At 38.4% G+C, this 21,514-nt stretch overlaps 1 protein-coding gene across 39 annotated transcripts in view; it reads left to right on the top strand.

The window, feature by feature from the left end:
* The window catches only part of EIF4G3 (eukaryotic translation initiation factor 4 gamma 3), a 315,852-nt gene that overhangs the window by 116,109 nt on the left and 178,229 nt on the right, over positions 1 to 21,514 (top strand). For 25 of the 39 annotated variants that reach the window (XM_086715914.1, XM_086715912.1, XM_086715911.1 and 22 more), the window contains exon 2: positions 3,557 to 3,614. The exons of 13 other annotated variants lie outside the window; for them this stretch is intronic. In XM_086715914.1, the coding sequence (XP_086572040.1) occupies positions 3,603 to 3,614 (12 nt within the window). In that variant the 5' untranslated portion in view covers positions 3,557 to 3,602. Of the gene's footprint in view, positions 1 to 3,340; positions 3,460 to 3,556; positions 3,615 to 21,514 lie in introns of those variants that run through there. One more of the 39 variants, XM_086715889.1, reaches the window with a different exon arrangement.

Below are 21,514 nucleotides of genomic sequence, written 5' to 3'. Positions count from 1 at the left end.
GTACTCAGGGAAAGCTCTTCACAGGTAGGTTTCTTAGAGGAGGTATTTTGCTACGAAACTGCCTAAAAATAACAGAGGCAACTGTTGACCACTGGGTACTGCTGGCCGCTGCTCATTGCTGTAGAAGCCTGGCATTGAAGATGCTGGGCACTCTAGGGCAACTCATCACTGGAGAAGTCAAGTGATTTGCAAGCCAGATAGGAACCAGGAATCAAAACTCTTTCCTTCTGCAGTATTTCTATAGGTCCCTCTATTGACAAAGCTTAACACTGTGTCAGCTGGAAGGGGAAAATATTTTAAAATTTTACAAATACATGTTAAGGAACCCAGATCCATGTTGACTATATAGGCAAACAAGGTAAGTTTTGAGCCTCAGAGGCAAGTACTGATCACTGTAACATAAGGGGAAAACTTATTTTCAGTTTCTCATTCGTATTATTATAAGTTATGATTTGGCCTGGGCAGTTGGCTGAAAGCACTTAAGTTTTCTGAAAGACCTTGCTGCTTGAAAATGCAAAGTTTGCATTTAAAAATAGTGATCTTGCTGCGGTCTCAGTTGTTGAGCCTACCAATGCCTTTATGGATGCCATTTATTGCCTTTAGAAGTCAGAGTACAAGAATCTCCTGGTGGAGAATGGTCACCAAGTATTATCTTGCTTTTCTTTGTGGTCTGTTTTGCTACCATATTTCCTAATTTGATGAAGGAACCCACTAAATCGCACCTGGTTCACAGTCCCCTTTTTCTCTTTCCTTTCAGACACAGGTAGACTTAACATGGGTTCATTTGTTTCCTAACAGTGTCTTAACATGTGTTGATAGAGTGAGGAAGTTTTTCTGAATTGGCATGCTTGGAAAATTGAGGAGTTCTGTGGGAAACGTGGTCTCCTTAGGTTTAACAGTTGATATGTTCGTGGATCATAATGGAACTCATAGCCTTCAAAACAGAAGAAAAATGTATTACAGGCTTGGACTCTCAACAGAGCTGGTTTCTGGGGCTTGGTCTTTCTCTTTCTGGTTACATGATGTCATTATATAGATGAGAATTAGAGTCCTACCACCCTTTAAGAGAGTTGTTATGAAGATTATATAAAATCCTGCCTTAGAATAGGAGATGCTAATTACTTTCAGTAAGTGGCTTTTTATTATTTTCATGCCTGTCAGACTTGGTTCTCCTCAGGATGTATATGTGTGTGCAAGTGTATGAGTGTCTAACTGCTCTAATTTAGCTATGTGACTGGTATTAGTGTGAAATTCAGAAGCTCTCCCCAAGAGTTTGAGATATTTTCCAAGTCTTTGCTTATCTCCTGCGTTGGCTTATCCATTCCAGGATAAGAGAAGAAGCCAACCTTGGTCATTTTCTGTTAGCAGTAATGTGATTTATTCTTGTGCACAAATCAACTCAAGACTAGAATAAGGAAACTTTTTTGATGTTTTATTTATTTTTGAGAGAGAGAGAGAGAGAGAGCAAGAGCAAGAGCAATCTGGGGAGGGGCACATAGAGGGAGACACAGAATCCGAAGCAGGCTCCAGGCTCTGAGCCGTCAGCACAGAGCCTGATGCAGGGCTTGAACTCACAGACTGTGAGATCATGACCTGAGCTGAAGTCAGAAGCTCAACCGACTGAGCCACCCGGGCACCCCAAGGCACATGGCCTTTTTAATGAGTCTCCCCCTTACTCTGTGAGTTTTTTTTTTTTTTTTCCAAGTGACTGTGTTTGTGACTCAATGTTTTAACACAAAATGAGCCTATTAGGGTCTAAATGAATGTAGCTAAGTTGAAGAAAAGTGAATTTCATAGCTTTGAAACATAAAAGAGAGAAATTGTAGAAAATTGCTCCCAGGCTGTTTCTTAAATCATCAGTGGCAACCTCTTCACCTGCTTCTTTGCCTTTGAGATAAGATTTTACATATGTATGTGCATGTACATGCACATGTGAAATTTAAGGTTTTATTTGTATTTTCCTTTGTTACATGACTTCTGAATCTTTCCACTCCACTCCCCTCTGGTGATTTTGTTTAATCAAAGTAAAAAACTTTGGACTATTACACTATAAAAGACTAATAGTTAAAAAAAAAAAAAAATTTTTTTTTTTTTTTTTTTTTTTTTTTTTTTTTTTTTTAAGAGCGAGTGTGTGAACGGGGGAGGGAGAGATTGAAAGAGAGAATATCTTAAGCAGGCTCCATGCTTAGTGTGGAGCCTAATGTAAAGCTCCATCCCATAACCCTGGGATCATGACCTTAACCAAAATCAAGAGCTGGATGCTTAACCTACTAAGCCACCCAGACACCCCAAAATGATGTTTTCAAAGCTCAGTAAATTTGACACAGTCTTTTAAGGTGTGGATTCTTTTCAGTTACCCTAAAATGGCAGCACTTCAACAGTCACTAAATCCAGAATGCATTTATGAAGGAAATGGTCAGGAATTTGGAATTTAAAAAGTATCTTTTGGGGCATATTTCAAAGTAAGTAGAAAAATATCCTCTCCCAGCAGTCAGGAGACTTAAGAGTCTCAGCCCTGCCAGTCTTATTTCAAAGTTTCACCCAGTGGAAGTTCTTTTTAATGCTCAGTTTTTCTCATTGTAAACAAGAGCTTCATATTAAATGAGAACTGAATTCCCTTTAAGATCTTCATAGGTTTTAGGGGCACCTGGGTGGCTCAGTCAAGTGTTCGATTTCGGCTCAGGTCATGATCTCATGGTTCGTGAGTTCGGGCTCTACGTCAGGCTCTGTGCAGACGGCTCAGAGCCTGGAGCCTGCTTCAGATTCTGTGTCTCCCTGTCTCTCTGCCCTCCCCTGCTCATGCTCTGTCTCTCTGTCTCTCTCAAAAATAAACGTTAAAAAAAAAATGTACAAAAAAAAAAAAATGAGAACCACTTATTAAAAAAAAAGTCTTCATAAGTTTTAGAAACTAATTCAGAGGAGCCAATTTTTATTATGAAAATATTTTGTATTCTGTATTTTTAAATTTAAAGTTAGGTAGACTTTTACACTGTTTTATTTTTTATCTTTGAAGAAAATATCAGGAGTTTGTTATTTGCATTATCTTAAACAAAACAAAAATGTTTTCTACTTATTGCTTAATTGTAGTTAAACATTTGCTTCTTAACTCAGTTAATTTTTGTAGATTTGAGCTAAATTACAAAATAAGGAGACCAGGCTGGCACTGATTATCAGGTTCAACATCTAGGCCTTTTCATTTTTTCTCTTGATGTCACTGTGTGACTCCTAAGCTATGTTCACAGTAATTAGTGAGAAGGCGTGGTCAGACTATTGCCCAAGAAGTGGAGTGATAAATGTTTTCTGCCTGCTTTTCCTGGAAATTTCTTTTGGCTCCTCTTTCTTCTGGGAGATCGACTCAGTCATGTTTTGTAGTGGACTGAGAATGGTGAAGGTGTATGATCCACTGGTTCGAGTCTTCATTGTCTCTTGAAATTCTAAGCAAAGGACTTCTCCATTGAGGTATGGTGATTGGTCGTGCTGCTGCTGCTGCTTCTTTTTTTCATTTTATTAAGTTTTAAATTTTAATTTCAGTATGGTTAACACAGTGTTTTATTAGTTTCAGGTGTACAGTGTAGTGATTCAGCAATTCTGTACATTGCTCAATGCTCATCATGGTAAGTGTACCATGATATTTCTTTTAAACACTACAGTTTTCGTGATTACTAAAGAGTGAGTTTTGAACAAGTCTTCACTTTATCCAACTTCCAGACTTCAGTTTCCTTTCAGAGGTCTTGTTTTATTACAGAAAATGTCTCATGTTGCTTTGCAGTTCTTGACTAATTATTTCAGGCTTTACAACTGCTTTTTCTTTATTATTAAGATAAATAATGATTTTATTTACTGTGTGCAAGCTTTTTTTTTTTTTTTCTGTCATGAAGCAAATAAAATCTGATTTGATAGCTATGACAGCCTTGCTGATAACCAGGATAAAATAGAGAAAGCTGTGAAAATTTTTATCACATTTCGTTATTGAAATAAAGGAGTATTGAATTTTCATAAAAAAGGAAAGCAAAGCAAAATTTGTTGTGTTTTACTCCCTTTCTCCCATGGAACACATTGTGGCTATCTAAGGAAGTATTTTTTGAAATGAGTGGTGTTTTGAAGCTGCGTTCCTGGCACATAGGGGGATTTGATGTGGGTTCAGAAATCTGCAGTACTGACTCTATTGAGGGGGCCCTCCTGGTGCCAAATTGTTTTTTTTCCCCTCCAGTTGGTTATATGTGTGCTTAAAAATGTATACCTTGTTGAAAACCTCGTCACATATTGTCTTTAAAACACTTTGTCAATTAACATGCCTTTACAGATGTCATTAGTATAAAAGTTACAAGGACCTATAAAATATCCACATCATTTATGTTTGTGGTTTCATCTGGTACATGCTAAATAATTGTGGTAAGCTTTTTTCTTCTAATCGTTGAGATTTATTTTAATATTGTCATACTTGATTAGAGAACTTCACCTGTTCTGTCATTTTTTGTTTTTATTAATAAAACAGTTGCAACCATCTTTATAAGGCAGGAGTTCACCAAATATTTTCCTGTCAGGGGAATTTGATTTTTTATGCAGTCTTGTAACTTACCATGAAACATGCCTAAAGTAATTTTTATATGCTTGATTATACTTTTCATTGAATAGAGAAAAATCCCAGTGATTTTCTTTCAAAGTTTCTTTGGTTAGTTATTTCTAAATGTTGCAGCAAGGATGATAGGTAAGTTGTAATTATTATTCAGACTTTCCTCACCCTAAACTCCCATATTGTAGATTCTGTTTGGCAGATCTATAAGATGAGAACTTGTATTTTGAAATATTAAAGTATAAAGAGTGAAAGTTTTAAAATCCTACATTAAGTCAACATTGTTTTAGAAAGCCAAAGAATTTTGAAAGAATCAGTCTGTAAAAACTGGTTGTGATTTCATACACATTTCTTCCGTTGTCTTTGATACAGGCTCCAGTTTTATTGATGATGTTCATTTTTATATGAACTTTGTTAGGGAGGAAAAAGTTTAGGATTCTCTCTTTACATGTAGAGTTGCTTCTCTGGATACATCTTGTGAGCCTCCACTGCTGTGGCGGGCTGCCGCCACCGCTGCCTCCTCTGTCGCCGCTGCCGCCGCCGCCTCCTCCTCCTCCTCTTCCTCCTCCTCCTCCTCCTTCTCCTTCTCCTCCTCCTCCTCCTCCTTCTCCTCCTCTTCTTATTTGAGGATAGTTGACACACAATGTTACAATAGTTTCAGATGTACAATATAGTGATTCAGCCACCCTGTACCTTATACCGTGCTCACAAGTATAGCTACCATCTGCCACCATATAAGGCTATTACAGTCCCACTCACTGCATTCGCTATGGTGTACCATTTATTCCTGTGACTTAATTCATTCCATAACTGGAAGCGTACCTGTGTCTCTCTCCTACTCCTCTTCACCCATTTCCCCTGTTTGTCTACCCCCCCTTCCCTTTGGCAACCATCAGTTTGTTCTTTGTATTTATAAGTCTGATTCTGCTTTTTCTTGATTTCTATGGCTACCACTCATCTGTTTTAATAGGTAGTGAATTCTCTCAGCATTTTCCTTGTAAGTTCACCCCTATGGAGTTTGACATTTCATTTGTTTCTCATGCTTTTAGGAGAGATTCACTTTATTGCCATCAATCTATTTTTTACCCAGCTGTGACATTCAGATTTTTTGGATTTTTATGGTTCTGAAATTGCAACTTCAACTCAGCTACAGAAATTAGCATATGCCAATAAATTTTGGGGTGGGAAATTGAACAAGTAAATTGTAAAGAAAGTCAGGAAGTGGAGCAGCCTGACAATTCAATCCAAAGTGCTTATGATATTTGCCCCAGAAATTCATATTCCATCTGTCTTAGTCTGCTTGGGCTGTTATAACAAAATACCAGAGACTGGGTGGCTTAAACGGTGACATTCATTTCTCATATTTCTGGATGCTGGGAAGTCCAAGATCGGGGTACTGTCTGCTTTGGTTCCTTATGAGGTCCTTCTTGGGTTGCAGAAGTCCACCTTCTTGTTATGTTCTATTCGTGGCAGAGAGGGAGAGACATGTAAGCTCTCTGGTGTCTCTTGTAAAGGCACTACTCCTACTCCCATCATGAGGCTCCACATCCCCATGACCTTATGTAAACCTAATTGTCTCTCAAAGGCCCTGTCTCCAGATATTACCATATTGGGGTATAGGGTTTCAATATATGAATTTTAGGGGATTAGTGAGGGAGATGCTCAACTCCGTCCATGGCACTATTTATGTGATTCAGAGAGCTTTGGGGGAAGTGGGCAGATAGGACTACAGGAGAAAGGTCAGCAGAAGGGGTAAGTACCATAGAGATACAGAGTATTGTCCTGAGTTTAATCATACAGATGGGTACATGTGTTTATACATGATTAATGGCAGGGGAGAAGTTCAATTTGCGAGCAATGGAAAAAGCGAGAGAAGCTTAGGTGGCCCTTGAATGACACAGGTTTGAACTGTGTATAGGTAGACCTTTTTTTTTTTTTTTTTATAAATACGGCATAGTACTGTGTATGTATTTTCCTTACAATTTTCTTTTCTCTAGCTTACTTTATTATTATTATTTTAGAGAATGCAAGCAGAGGAGGAGAGTGGCAGAGGGGGAGAGAGAATCTTAAGCAGGCTCCTTACTGAGCCAAATTTGTTCAACCAAATGAGCCACCCAGGCACCCCTCTATCTTACTTTATTCTAAGAATACAGTATAATACATATAACATACAAAATACATGTTTATCCAACGTATATGTCATTGGTGAGGCTTCTGGTCAACAGTAGGCTTTTTAGTGGTTAAGTTTTCAGGGAATCAAAAGTTGTGTGTAGATTTTCAACTGTGAGGGAAGGTCAGTGCCCCTAATCCCTGAGTTCTTCAAGGGTCAGCTGTATTTGTTTTGTCAAGGATCAGATTAAATTCATTTGAAGTGTTTTGCTAACTACAAAGTAGAGTGTGTAAAAAGCTAGCATCTTTATAGAACTAAAAATTGTGAATTTCAATGACTCAACAGTCAACGAAAGGCAGACAACACATGTAGTGTAGCTTTGCAGTAATTTTAAATTCTGTCAATGAAGGGCACCTGGGTTGCTCAGTCATTTGAGTGTCTGACTCTTGATTTTGACTCAGGTCATGATCCCAGGGTCGTGGGATAGAACCCTGCATTGCACTCCATGTTAAGCATGGAGCATGCTTGGGATTCCATCTCTTTCCCTCTGCCTGTCTTTTCCACTCGAGTGCACACCGTGTCTCTCTAAGATAAAATAAAATTTAAAAAAATACAGTCAATGAAAAGTGAAGGAAAGGTTAAGTTACAGTTAAAGCAAGTAGAATCAAGTAACTATGAACAATGAATATATGTTGATATATGAAATGACTCCTAAAAATAAAATGTCATAATTTACTTACCAAAGTAACACATTTTTTCCCTCAGTGCATAAATTTATTTACTATTTCTTTTTCTCACGTGTCCACTCACGCTGAAAGTTAGCTGAGAGGAAGAGATAAATCTGATTTTAAACTTAAAAAAAATTTTTTTAATGTTTATTTAGTTTTGAGAGAGAGATAAAGCATGAACAGGGGAGGAACAGAGAGAGAGAGGGAGACACAGAATCCAAAGCAGGCTCTAGGTTCTGAACTGTCAGCACAGAGCCCAATGCCGGGCTCGAACTTACAAACTACAAGATCATGACCTGAGGTGAAGTTGGACGCTCAAACGACTGAGCCACCCAGGTGCCCCTGATTTCATACCGTTTTTTTTAATTTTTTTTTTTTTTTATGTTTATTTCTGAGACGGAGAGACACAGAGCATGAGTTGGGGAGGGGCAGAGAGAGAGGGAGACACAGAATCAGAAGCAGGCTCCAGGCTCCGAGCTGTCAGCACAACAGAGCCCGACGCGGGGCTTGAACTCACAAACTGTGACACCATGACCTGAGCCGAAGCTGGTTGCTCAACCGACTGAGCCACCCAGGTGCCCCTCAAACTTTTTTTAAACAAAGATTTTAAGCAAACTTTAAAGCTGCTTGTTTATTTATGTATATATGTATGTACGTACATGTGTAAGTAATCTCTATATCCAACGTGGGGCTCAAACTCATGACCCTGAGATCAGGAGTCACATACTCCTCCTACTGAGCCAGCCAGGCATCCCTGATTTTAAACTTTTTATCAGTTGATGTACCCTTATTATTATTATTATTATTATTATTATTATGAATCATAAACTCTCAAACTATCTGAATTCTCCCTTTCTTATAGGGTATGTTTTCTGTTTGCCCAGCATGTTGTTTCATAGGCACCTAAGTAGGTGATATATAGAAAAAAAAATATGTTGGGAATACTTTGTTATGCTTCACAGACAAAATCTCTTTAGTTTCCTGCCAGTGATACTCTAGTTTCACGTACTGCACTGTATTATTATGTTTTTAAAGTTTATTTATTTATTTTGAGGGGGGGGGTGGCGAGGGTGAGCACGAATGAGGGAGGGGCAGAGAGCGAGAATACCAAAAAGGCTCTACACTGGCAGTACAGAGCCAGATGCAGGGCTTGAACCCACAAACTGTGAGATAATAATCTGAGCCAAAATTCAAGAGTCGGACGTCTAACTGAATGAGGCACCCAAGTGCCCCCTCAATTCTTACTCTTGATCACCATTAAAATGCCTACCTTCTTTTACAGTTTATTTCCTAAATTTAGACCTGCCTGTTTAGTGCAGTTAACAACACAACAACCGAAATTGTTTAGTGGTACAGCTGTTAATGTTTTGTCAGGGGAAAGAAAACAGTTGTACTAAGTATTTCAAATAGAGGGGATTTAATACATCAATTTCGTATGCCAGCTGATTGATAGTCAAGAGGATGCTGAGGCAATCCGGAGATTAATAACCACAGGAAGCAACGAACATCCCTAATGCTGAAGAAATGAGAGAGAAGTGGTGGTGTTGCCAGACCTAGAAACTTGGAGGAAGGGTCTTTTGGGACTGTTGCTTACACTTCTGAGAAGGGAGTTTGGTCCTTGGATAACAGAAACTAGGTACGAGAACTAGATGAGGCTAAAGCCGGTACTTCAAATATCAAGTGTGCATACTGCTGCTGGCATTCTAATGGCTTTGAGAGGCTCTGATCTGAATGGAGGTGGTGTCTGGAGCAATGGAGGTAAAAGCAGCTTCCTACTTAGAGGGTAGGTTAGTGGTGAAAGACAATAGGTAAGTAACTGGCACATACAATGGTAAAAGGATATATAATTTCCTTACTAATAAAGAATAAGATGGAACCAGTAAACTCCAAGGATTCTTTTTTTTTTTGAAGGGGAGAGAGAGAGAGAGAGAGAGAAAGAGAAAGAAAGAATGAGTGAGTGGAGGAGGGACAGAGAAAGAGGGGGAGAGAGAGAATCCCAAGCAGTCTCCGCACTTGTCAGTGCAGAGCCCAACGCAGGGCTCAAATCCACGAACCAAGCTGTGAGATGATGACTTGAGCTAACGCCGTCAGGAGTTGGACACTCAACCAACTGAGCCACCCAGGTGCCCTTAAACCCCAGCGAATTTAGTAAATGTATGAAAGATGATAATGCCAAGTAAATGTGATAACATAGTAGGACTGTGAAATATGTTAGTCACTATATAATAATAATGAAGTTAAATTCCTCTATTAAACAGTGATTCAGATTGGTCAAAAACCAAAATTTAGGTATATGCATTTAAACATGATGCAGAAAGATTGAAAACAAATGTATGGAACCATTAATAGGAAAATGCTAATGAAAGGAACACAGACTTAAGCGACCTTTGCAAGTCAACATAGAATTCAAGGCCAAAAACTGTGGGAGAGAAATAATTCCTATAGTGCAAGATTCAATTTCTAGAAGATGTAACATCATGAACTCTTATTTTCTTAATTTGTTGAGAATATAAGGCAAATGTAAAATGAAATGATCAGATCCATAATTAATTAGTGTGGGAGAGTGACATCTCAGAGAAGTGGACAGACCCGCAAGTATAATCATGGAGATCAGGTGTTCATAAACTATGGACTAGGCGCAAAAGCTGGCCCCTCTCCTGTTTTTGGTACGTAAAGTTTTACTAGAACCCAACCGTAGTAATTTATTTATGAGTTTTGTTTTTGTGCTACAGCTGCAGAGTTGAATAGTTGCTAGAGATTGTATGGCCTGCAAAGCCTAAAATATTTACTGGCTGGACCCTTGTAAAAAAAAATTTGCCAACCTCTCACATAGATGAGCACACTTAAGCTCTAAAGATCAGCTGGTAAGAATTTGGGTTTTGTGGGTCGTATAGTCTTTTGCTTATTATTCTGCTCCCACTCTTTTCCCTTTCTTCTCTCCCCTTCTCTTCCGTCAGTCCCCTCATCACCCTTTTTCCTGGCTCCCCTCCTCCACCTTCTCCTTTTCCCTTTAAATATGTAGAAATCTTGTTTAGCTGTCCTTTCAAAAACATGCGCCAAGGCCATAGTTTGTCAATTTCTGATATAGCTAAATCACACAGATAGTAAAGTTGTTTTTATTTAAATCGATATAGCTTTACACATATATAAATTTTATATATATATGTATGTCAGCAGAAAAATAAATATATGGATGAGAAATTTTGGACATAGTTAATCATGAAAAAATGAGGGTATCAGTGACTTGAACATCATAAATATCAAACTTTAATAATATGTAGGTAACTTTTTAGTGATTCAACTAAAATAGAAGATTTAAAAACCAACTGATTATTTATTTTTTTAATGTTTTTATTTATTTTTGAGACATAGAGCATGAGCAGGGGAGGGGCAGAGAGAGGGGGAGACACAGAATCTGAAGCGGGCTCCAGGCTCCCAGCTGTCAGCACAGAGCCCGACGCGGGGCTCGAACTCACAGAGTGTGAGATCATTACCTGAGCCAACGTCTCATGTTCAACCGACTGAGCCACCCAGGTGCCCCCCCAACTGATAATTTAAATGAAATAATTTTAAATTTTTTAAAACACTTTGTTAACTAAGGTCATGCTTTTTATTTTTATTTTCTCAAATACTTAAGGGGCATTTACAAAATTTGATCATGTTAGGCTAAGAGAAAAATGTTAAATTTCAATCATATTTACATCCTTTCCTGAATATGTGACAGAATTAGAGCTTAATAACAAAAGAATAACAAAATCTAAGTTATATGTTTAAGCTAAAACTCTGAATAATTATTTTAACATAATTGTTGTTTAAAACAATTTTTTTTTATGTTTGTTTATTTTTGAGAGAGAGACACAGTGTGAACAGGGGAGGAGCAGAGAGAAAAGGAGACACAGAATCCAAAGCAGGCTCCAAGCTCTGCGCTGTCAGCACAGAGCCTGATGCAGGGCTCAAACTCAGAACCCACGAGCTCATGACCTGAGCCAAAGTTGGACACTCAACTGACTGAGCCATCCAGCCCCCCCCCCAATAATTATTGTTTTTTAAAAAAGTGTATCGGGGGGCTCCTGGGTGTCTCAATCGGTTGAGCATCCACCTTTACCTCAGTTCATGGTCTCATGGTTTGTGAGTTCAAGCCCTGCATCAGGCTCGCTGCTGTCAGTCCAGAGCCTGCTTTGGATCCTCTGTCCCCTCTCTTTTTGTCCCTCTCCCACTCACACTCTCTCTCTCTCAAAAATAAAGAAACATTAAAAAAAAAAATAAAAAAGCCTGTAAGAATTAGAATTTGTTTTAGTTGAACATAATTTTACACTTTGCATAATCTTAACATAATGTAGGAGTAGATAACAAAATCTGTTTATTTGGAAATTTTAAAATCTCTTGAATTAAAGATAAAACGAAAACAGAATGCTGTCTTTTGAAATGACAAATACCACTTTGTATAAGATTTTGTGAATCTTACTCATAAGCTTGATATGTTCTTCAGAGGAAATTGTATAGCCTTAAAGGCATATAGAAGATAGAAAAATTGAAAATAAATGGGTATGCCTGGGTGGCTCAGTTAAGCGTCGGACTCTTGACTTCAGACCAGGGTTCCTGGGTTCGAGCCCCATGTCTGGCTCTGTGGCTCTGTGCTGATGGTGCGGAGCCTGCTTAGGTTTCTAGCTCTCTCCTCTCTCTGCCATTTCCCCACTTGTACTTTCTGTCTTTCTCTCAAAATAAATAAATTGAAAAAAAAAAAGAAAGAAAAATTAATGAACAAATGATCTGAGTGGAAGATTGCTATATTGTACTTTGGGGCACTGTAAGTTTTCTTTAATGCATACCTATTCTTAGTGTACTTCTTGTTATGATGGTGTTGATTGTAAATACAGCTATAAATTGCCATAGTGCATTATCTGTTTTAATACAGAACTTTTGTGTAGTAACTGCCTTTCCTTATAATTATTTCCAGCTTTGAATTGGCCACCTTTTATCTGCTGTCATTTAGAATATGCTTTTGAGTTTAACAAACTTGATAATGGGTTCAGAAAATGTGTGTGTGTGTGTGTGCGCGCGTGTGTGTGTTAGCGAGAGAGAGAGAGAGAGAGAGAGAGAGAGAGAGAGAGAGAGAATATGTTTGCATGTCACTAAGGATTAGTGATATTGAACATCTTTGCATGTGCTTATTGGCCATTTGTATATATTCTTTGGAGAAATGTCCATTCAAGTCCTTTGCCCATTTTTTAATTGTTTTGTGTTGTTGCTGTTGAGTTACAGGAGTTCTTTATATGTTCTAGATCTCACTTCCTTATCAGATATATGCAGTCCTCAATTGCCTTTTCATACTGTTGATAGTGCCCTTTGCACAGAAATTTTGAATTTCGATTAAGCCTAATTTATCTGTTTTTTCTCTTGTTGCCTGTGCCTTTGGTGCCATAATGAAGAAGCCGTTGGCAAACCAGTTATTTTGTTAAACTAAATGTAGACTATTGAATTTCGTAGTAACTTTAAAATTTTTACGTATATAGAGATTTTGTCCTTTGGGAAAACAGTAGCAGGTTTAGAGAAAAAGGTCTTGGGTTACCAAGAGGAAAGGTAGGTTTAGAAGGAATGATAGATACACTTACTAGTGTATGAGTAACAGGTGCCAATAACAACTTTATCGGAGTGAGAACAATCACTAAAAATCCAGCTGCTTATGTTCAAAAAGACATAGAAGAATTCCAAGGCCTGTTAATAGAGTTCATAGAGTATATTAAGGTTCATGTTGGGAGTTAGGGAAGTTGGATACCGAAGTGATGACTCAGAAGCCAGCTGGCTTATTTACATAAGCATTTGGCAACTTTTAAGAAGGGAGGGAAGTGGCAGAAAAACTGGCAGCTAGCCAGTAGGTCAAGAAAATAAGTATCAGGAACCTAGATTATCTCTGCTTTTGAGAGTGATTATCTTTTAGCTTTTATAAAAGTGAAGTTAGGAAGATAGAAAACCAAAAGAGGGAAAAAAAACCCCACGTTTGAAATGCATACTAGAAAAGGGGAATATAAAACTTTGTACAATTTGCAGAAAAGGTAAAAGTTTTTTAAAGCCGGTTATATATAAAAGGCATCCTTCTTTGAATCTTAGTTTGACTTACTCCAAAAGCCTTAAGAAATGCAGATTTCTTGAAGAGTGGCTGTTTCTAGAGGGTCTTTGAAAAAGACTGTCTTACACTAGAAGCTGTTGCAACAACAGTCTCTAAAAGTAGATCTAATGCTGTAGGAATCAGAATAAAAAATTCTCCAAAATTTCAGTTCTTTTTTTTTTTTTTTAATGTTTATTTTTGAGTGAGAGCGCAAGAGAGACTGCATGCCTGCGTGTGTGATTGAGGGTGGGGTGAGAGATAGGATCTGAAGCTGGCTCGGTGCTGACAGCAGAGAGCCTGATTCAAGGCTCAAACTCTCAAACCACTCACTACATCATGGACTTGAGCTGAAATCCAGAGTCAGACGCTTAACTGACTGAGCCCCCCAGGTGCTCCCCAAATTTCAGTTCCTTAGCAGATACGGACAGTGGTAGGAAAGCCTGACTGTGGAAACATTTAGAAATAATTTTCACTAAAAGCTGTCCTTCCTAATATAGTTTGAATTATAACGGTATGAACTCGTATTTATTGTGTACTCCTCTTATCAGATTATTTGAAGATAATATCTTGGTGATAGATTACTCTATAGGCTAGAGTTTTCAGAGCATTTCTTAATTCACTTTATTTATTTTATCATTACAAGAACACTATAAGATGGATGTGATCATTCCTGTTTTATGTGCTGGAAGAGTGGAGTGGGGAAAAATGAAATGGTTTGCTTCAGGTACCTTAGGTAGCATTGGTAAGGGACCAGGTCAGTGTCCTCAGGTCCCAACTCTTGGCCTTCTTCCTTGTTTTCTCCTAATTCCCTTTAGTATTTTATTTTAGGTTTAGTTTAACAAACTGAGCTTTCATAAATACTTTGGGAATACAGCCACCACTTACAACTTTATTTTTATCAAACAGTAAAAACAGTCACCCAAACAACTTAAATTTGCTGCAAACGTGGGGCTTTAAAAAATTCAGTCACACAATATTTAAGCTCCTGATTCTTTTTTTTTTTAATTTTTTTTTTTTCCAACGTTTATTTATTTTTGGGACAGAGAGAGACAGAGCATGAACGGGGGAGGGGCAGAGAGAGAGGGAGACACAGAATCGGAAACAGGCTTCAGGCTCCGAGCCATCAGCCCAGAGCCCGACGCGGGGCTTGAACTCACGGACCGCGAGATCGTGACCTGGCTGAAGTCAGACGCTTAACCGACTGCGCCACCCAGGCGCCCCTTAAGCTTCTGATTCTTAAATGTAGAGCTGTACATCTAGATCTGGAATTCAAGAAGTTAGTGGAGGAGGAGGTAGTCCTGAGAAGCAGCAGGACCTAGAGTGAAGATTCTGTCCAGTGTGACGAATGAAGAGAATCAGGACTCTGGCTAGAAATGTTTTAGATGAAAAAGTAGGAGAAGATATCAGAAACTAAATGAAGATGGGAGGAATGGAGGGAGAAAAGTAGTAGAGATGTAGAAAGTACAGGAAGTGTAATGAATAGCTGACACAGATGTTACAAGCACAGAGGCAGCAGTACACAGATTGTAGAATGCCTTTGCTGCCTGGGAACTCAGTGATATCTCCTGGATAGACCGGTGCTTTTAGCCCAGTAACCTGGGGGAGCTGGTACTGAATTGTCATGCTGTATAGGGAAAAGCTGAACTTAGAACAGTACAGCTACTGTTGTGGGAAAGCAGGTAGCCTGTCAGATCTAGGTATATTGTGAAAGCCATTCTGTCATGAGTCCATCATTGTCTAGTGGAAGGTGACAAGCCATAGCATTTAAATGTTGATCTAAGTGTAAAGAATACAGAAATAGTGTTAAATTCAGACAGTGTTTTCTGTTGCACATAATGTCCCACTGCTCAGAAATGAGAAGAGTTATCAGTGGTTCTCATCCTGGCTGCCATTAGAACCTTCTGATGCCTGGGTCCCATTCTTCAGAGATTTGCATTTAATTGCTTGGGATGGGGCCCAGGTAATTGCCGTGTGAGACCAAAGCTGTGGAACAGGAAATACCCCTGCCTAAATGAGACTTCTTAGGTCTTCTTTGCTGGGAGCAGCTTTCAGTGAAAGGAACACTTTTAGATGACAGAAACATAATGAATTGGGCTATTTCTTAATTTAAGGATGGTGGCTTTGAGAAACCATTTCTATCTAGTGTCTACAGGAAACTGTTAATAACTTCATACTGGTAATATACTTTGCATCACAGTCTGTATTCAAATAGTTTTTACAGTATTGATAACGTATTCTGATTTATTTTGATGAGAGGGCAGAATTCTGTTCTGACAGGTGTTGTATAATTTACTCTTGTAATACAAGCAGAGTAAGAGCACATTGGTTGCAGGTGCTTTTGGCTTCAGTACAATCAAATCTTCCTGGATTTAAAGCTGCAGTACAGTTGTTTTCAAATTTTAAATGATAAGACTCCTTGTCTTGTATAATTAGTACAGTCGTCTGAACCATAAGTAAGTCCTTAAATCTTTGGTGGATGAAAATAGCCCTAAATGAAGTTTTCCAGAGGTGTCACTTTGCGGCTGTTTGCGTGGTGCTTTAATTGGCTAAACAGACCAGCTTTTTCCTGACTGGTACTGTTAACTTTTTTGTACAATTCAGCAAAAGTTTTTTTTTATAGGTACAAAACTAAGTAAAAAAGAGTCTGATATTCTGTTGTTGTATCTTTAGAGAGCTTGCTCTGAGGAAGGTTTATTTTGAGGAAGTGTCTGGGAATTTTTTCTTAATATTCCAGCTGTACTGTTGTCATGAATTAAATAATTAAGAGTTATTATTCATTCTTAATTATTGAATTCCTAAACTGGAAAAGTCCTTGATCAGGATACCATGACAGGGATTTAGGGTTTTAAAAACCAGTTCAGTAACATATGGAATATAGTATTCATTTCCTTTTCTGAGCAAGTGATTTCATTTTCTGGCCTGAATATTAAACATAATCAAACAAATTATTACTTTTATAAATAAATGATTATTAATTAATAATAAATTACTTAATATTATTAAACATAATATTAAACAAATAAGCTTTTATATAGAGTCATGGTGGTTAGGTACAAAGATATACTGTCTCTGAGTAACTGATTTTATATGTTAAGGTATTTAAAGAAATGTAATATGAGAAGTTAAGGGTCATTATTTTTTGCGCTGATTATTTCAGTTTACAGAATATGATGTGAAATCAGTTTGTCAAAATCGTCTCTTGCTAGAGTTCTGTTTATTATGGTAAATACTTCTAGTATTTGGTTAATAGGAATACTGGCAAGAAAGCGTAGCCGTTAGATGGATGTTGAATAATACAGAGTACACTTCAATGTGTGTAGGGTAATGCTCATTAAAGATCTATTTTTGAGGTAAGAAAGAGTGATTGGATCGTGTGAATGCAGAGTGAGACACGTATTATGACTTAATGAACAGTTGAATTGCCTAAAACATTCGTTTAAAAATGTCCAAAAGCCGCAATTAAGGAAGAGCAGTGTTTGTGGGAGATAGCATTTAAAATAGATTCCTTTAAATTTTCTAACAATCATGTGTCTGATGTTGAGAAGAGATTCCGTTCAGAGGTGATTACTCTCTGCTGGAGCATTTCTGAAGAGTCCTCGAGGATAGCCCACCAGTTGAACAGTGATCGAGTCCTAGCAAGATTTTCTCTATCAGTGGAACTTAAAAAAAGAGATTGATCCTGTTCTCTTCCCATATTTTTTTCTGAGGCAAGGAGCTCCACCCCCACATCCGCACTATAAACCACAGGAGCGAATTCTCAGTTTGCTGAGTGACCTGAGCTGAAGTTGGACACTCAAGTGAAGTTTTTTGTTTTAGTGTGTGTGCTGCCGAAGCGAGCACAAATGAAGTTTCTTTTTAAAGACACAGACCTGGTTATGAATCCCAGTTCTACCTCTTATTAATTATGATAACTTGTGGGGTGCCTAGGTGGTTCAGTCAGTTAAGCGTCTGACTCTTGGTTTCAGGTCAGGTCATGATCTCACGGTTTGTGGGACTGAGCCCTGTGTCGTCAGGCTCTGTGCTGACAGTGTAGAGTCTGCTTGAGATTCTCTCTCCTTCTCTCTGCCCCTGTGAATCCCTCCCCAGTAAATAGATAAACTTAAAAAAAATTATAAGAACTTGGATGTTAAACCTCCTTCCAAATGGAACTTCTTGGTTTTCCCAGGACTATACAAATTATGTTTATATTATATGTAGTCTGTTAAGTGTGCCACACGCAGCATTGTCTAAAACAAACAATGTATATAACTTTAATTTAAAATGACTTTAGGGGCGGGGTGCTTGAGTGGCTCAGTTGGTTAAGCTTTGACCTGGTTGACCTTGGCTCAGGTCATATTCTCATGGTTCATGAGTTTGAGCCCCTTATCAGGCTCTGTGCAGACAGTTCAGAGCCTGGGACCTGCTTCAGATTCTGTGTCATCCTCTCTCCCTGCATTCCCCCACTCATTTTCTGTCTGTCGGTCTCTCAAAATAAATACACGTTTAAAAAAATTTTTTTTTAAAGACTTTAGGGGCTCCTGGGTAGCTCAGTAGGTTGAGTGTTGAACTCTTGTTTTCAGCTCAGGTCATGATCTCGTGGTTTGTGGGTTCAAGCCCCATGCTGGGCTCAGGGCTGGCCGTGTGGAGCCTGCTTGGGGTTCTCTCTCTCTCTCTCTCTCTCTCTCTCTCTCTCTCTGTCCCTCCCCCGCTCGTGCTCTCTCTCAAAATAAATAAAAAATTTAAAAATAATTAAAAAAAAGACTTTATTCCTATGAAGAATTGCTAACCATTTTCTGAGCTTTCAGTGAGTCGTAATTACTCATACAGATCATGATAACAAATATAATAATGAAAATGTTTGAAATACTGTAATATCAAAAAGTGACACAGAGACACAAAGTGAGCATAAGCACTGTTAGACTTGCTTGATGCAGCACTGCCACAAACCTTCTGTTTACAAAAAAAACAGTATTTGCCAAGTTCAGTAATGTGAAGGGCAATAAAACAAAGTGTGCCTGCCCCACAACACAGGCTGGTGTGAGAGTTCAGTTGAATGATGAACGTAGAGCCCCTGAAATCCCAGTAAGTGTACGTTGGCATCTCCTATGCTATGATAGTTTTGGAGTATTTAACGTTGTTTTTTAAATTTGTTTTTATTTACCCACTCTTGTGGGTTTTTTTTTTTAACGTTTTTATTTAAATTCCAGTTAGTTAACATACAGTGTTTTATTAGTTTCAGGTGTACAATATAGGGATTTAATACTTCCATATATCACCTGGTATATATGACATCGTGTGCTGTCCTTTATCCCCATCACCTGTTTCTCCCATCCCCCCCCCCCCCCCCCCCCCCCCGCCTTGCCTCTGGGAACCATCTGGGACTTTTTCTAAACCCTTTAGTATCATCTCATAACTGTTCATCAGTGCTGAAAATCAGTCCTTGCTACATAGGCACTTATATCATTAAGTATTGTTGTCTTATATTGTAAAAGAGTTTATTAGTTTGACTATTTTTTATTTGACTATATTATTTATTTCCCCAGCAGAATTATTTAAAAAAAAAAACAAACAAACACAACTTACACCTCAGGCAAAGCTGATATTTAAAGTGGTTTAGAAATCCCAGGGTAACTCCTCAGAACGCCATGGTGATGACCTTGATATTACCTACAAACATAGTGAGGTTCATCTGTGAACTTTTCCAGAAATCATTTAGCAGTGTTAACTGTCAGGCAAACATTACAGTACAGGAAAAGGAAAAATTCTGTCCTAGTAGCACATCTGTTATTTGCTTTGAGAAGCAATCCTCTTTGCATTATGATGTGTTTGGGGAAAAGTCCAAGTGCACAGTTCTGGTTTATGCGTGCTCTGTTTTATTTTGTGAAGTGTATTATGGCCTCTCACTGGTTCTTTACAGTCTTCTCTTTCTGCTGTTCGTTCAGTGGTCTGTAGAATCCTTAGCAAAAGAAATTAAAAGTGGTATCTGATCTATTGTTCAGTCTTTTATTAGAATTAACTCTTTTATAGGGTTTGAGATGAAAAAATTTGAAAATCATACCTGAAATGATGACATGGCATTTCTGTAAAGTTTATCTGTTTTCTCCCTTATTGTAAATCAGTATCATAAAACATTTATTGTAACAGATGAAATGTTTTCCTAACTACATCAACATCAAGGCAAGAATTGTTTTGCCTCAAGACAGGAATGGGAGAAGTGGGGTGGGGGTGCCTGGGTGGCTCAGTCAGTTAAGCGTCCCACTCTTGATTTTGGCTCAGGTCATGATCTCACAGTTGGTGGGTTTGAGCTCCTCATTGGATTCTGCCCCACAGTGTGGTGCCTGCTTGGGATTCTCTCTCTCTCTCTCTCTCTCTCTCTCTCTCTCTCTCTCTCTCTCTGCCCCTCCTCTGCTCATGAGCTTTCTCTCTCTCTCTCTGTCTCTCTCAAAATAAATAAACTTAAAAAAAAAGTGGTGTAGAGGAGAGATGATACACTATTTATTAGTATTTGGGAAGATTAGTTGTATATATACTGTTTTCGCCGAAGGTTCATTCAGATTTATCCCAAGTCGTCTATTAGAGCCATCCTTTGGATTTAGACAGACTTTGATTTATAACATATGTATTTTTTTAATGCTAATTTATTTTTGAGAGAGTGCGAGCAGGGGAAGATCTTTGCATGACTCTATTATCTTCCTGGATTTTTATGAGAATGAAAAATTGGAGGAAATTAAATTTTTTATAGGACAATGCCTGTGCCCAGTGTTATGGCTGTAAGACAATGTTAGAGGTGACTTAAGATACAGGAGTCCATATAGCTTATTGTCGTAAATAGGATCTATGTGGTTTGAGTTCTCTTTGAAACTTTTTTTTTTTTTAACATTTATTTTGAGAGAGGGAGAGAGAAAGAGAGACAGAGTATGAGTGAGGTAGGGGCAGAGAGAGAGGGAGACACAGAAGTTGAAGCAGGCTCCAGGCTCTGAGCTCTCCATATAGAGCCCAACATGGGGCTTGAACTCACATACAGGGAGATCATGACCTGAGCTGTTGTGGGACACTTAACCAACTGAGCCACTCAAGAGCCCCTCTTGAAAGCTTTTTTAATGTTTATTATGTGTTTTGAGAGAGGGAGGGAGGGAGGGAGGGAGGGAGAGAGAGAGAGAGAGAGAGAATGAATGAATGAATCCCAAGAAGGCTTCATGCTGTTAGCGTGGATCCCATCTGGGGGCTCAAACTCAGAAACCATGAGATCATGACCTGAGCCAAACTCAAGAGTTGAACACTTAATCAACTGAGCCACCCAGGTCCCTTCTTTTTTAAACATTTTTCTTTTTTTTAAGTTTATTTATTTATTTTGAGAGAGTGTGGGTGAGCAGGGGAGGGGTAGAAAGAGAGGGAGAGGGAGAGGGAGAATCCCAGGCAGGCTCTGGGTGGTCAGTGTGCAAAGCCCAATGTGGGGCTCACTCTTGTAACTGTGAGATCATGACCAGAGGCAAAATCAAGAGTTGGACGCTTCACCGACTGAGCCACCCAGGAGCTCCTAAACCTTTTTAAAAGCTGTTTTATTGACTATATGGCCTTCTACTTACAGAGTTTACTATTAAGATGATGTGGTTGAGTAAATAGCAAAATTTTCTTAGTAAGCCATTCTTCCCACAAATATATGGATGCCAGATATTTGCATAGTTCATACCGTGTGCTAGGCACAAATGGTTGTTTTTGGAAAAGGTCATCTTACAAAGTTAAAGGAAGATATTTTCCTTACAAACTTCCAACTCTGTATTTAAGCCACTTATTTCGAGATGATTAAATATGCCAAGGTTTATGTGACTTAAATATTCCAAAATTTACATGACTATTCTTTAAGGTCCAGAATAGGCCTAGAATCAGGAAACTTGCTGTCTACTATTTATTTGCTTATCTGCTTGTAATTTTATTCCATAGCAGAGTGCCTGTAGAGTCTCTGCTAGTGAACCTACTGGGAATGTCCTGTTATCAGGTTTCTTCCTTACCACCCTTTC

Source organism: Puma concolor, chromosome C1, assembly GCF_028749965.1.
Source record: "Puma concolor isolate L17-30 chromosome C1, mPumCon1.1.hap2, whole genome shotgun sequence".
In the NCBI taxonomy this organism is placed as follows: domain Eukaryota; kingdom Metazoa; phylum Chordata; class Mammalia; order Carnivora; family Felidae; genus Puma; species Puma concolor.
This window is presented reverse-complemented; position numbering and strand designations above follow the sequence as displayed.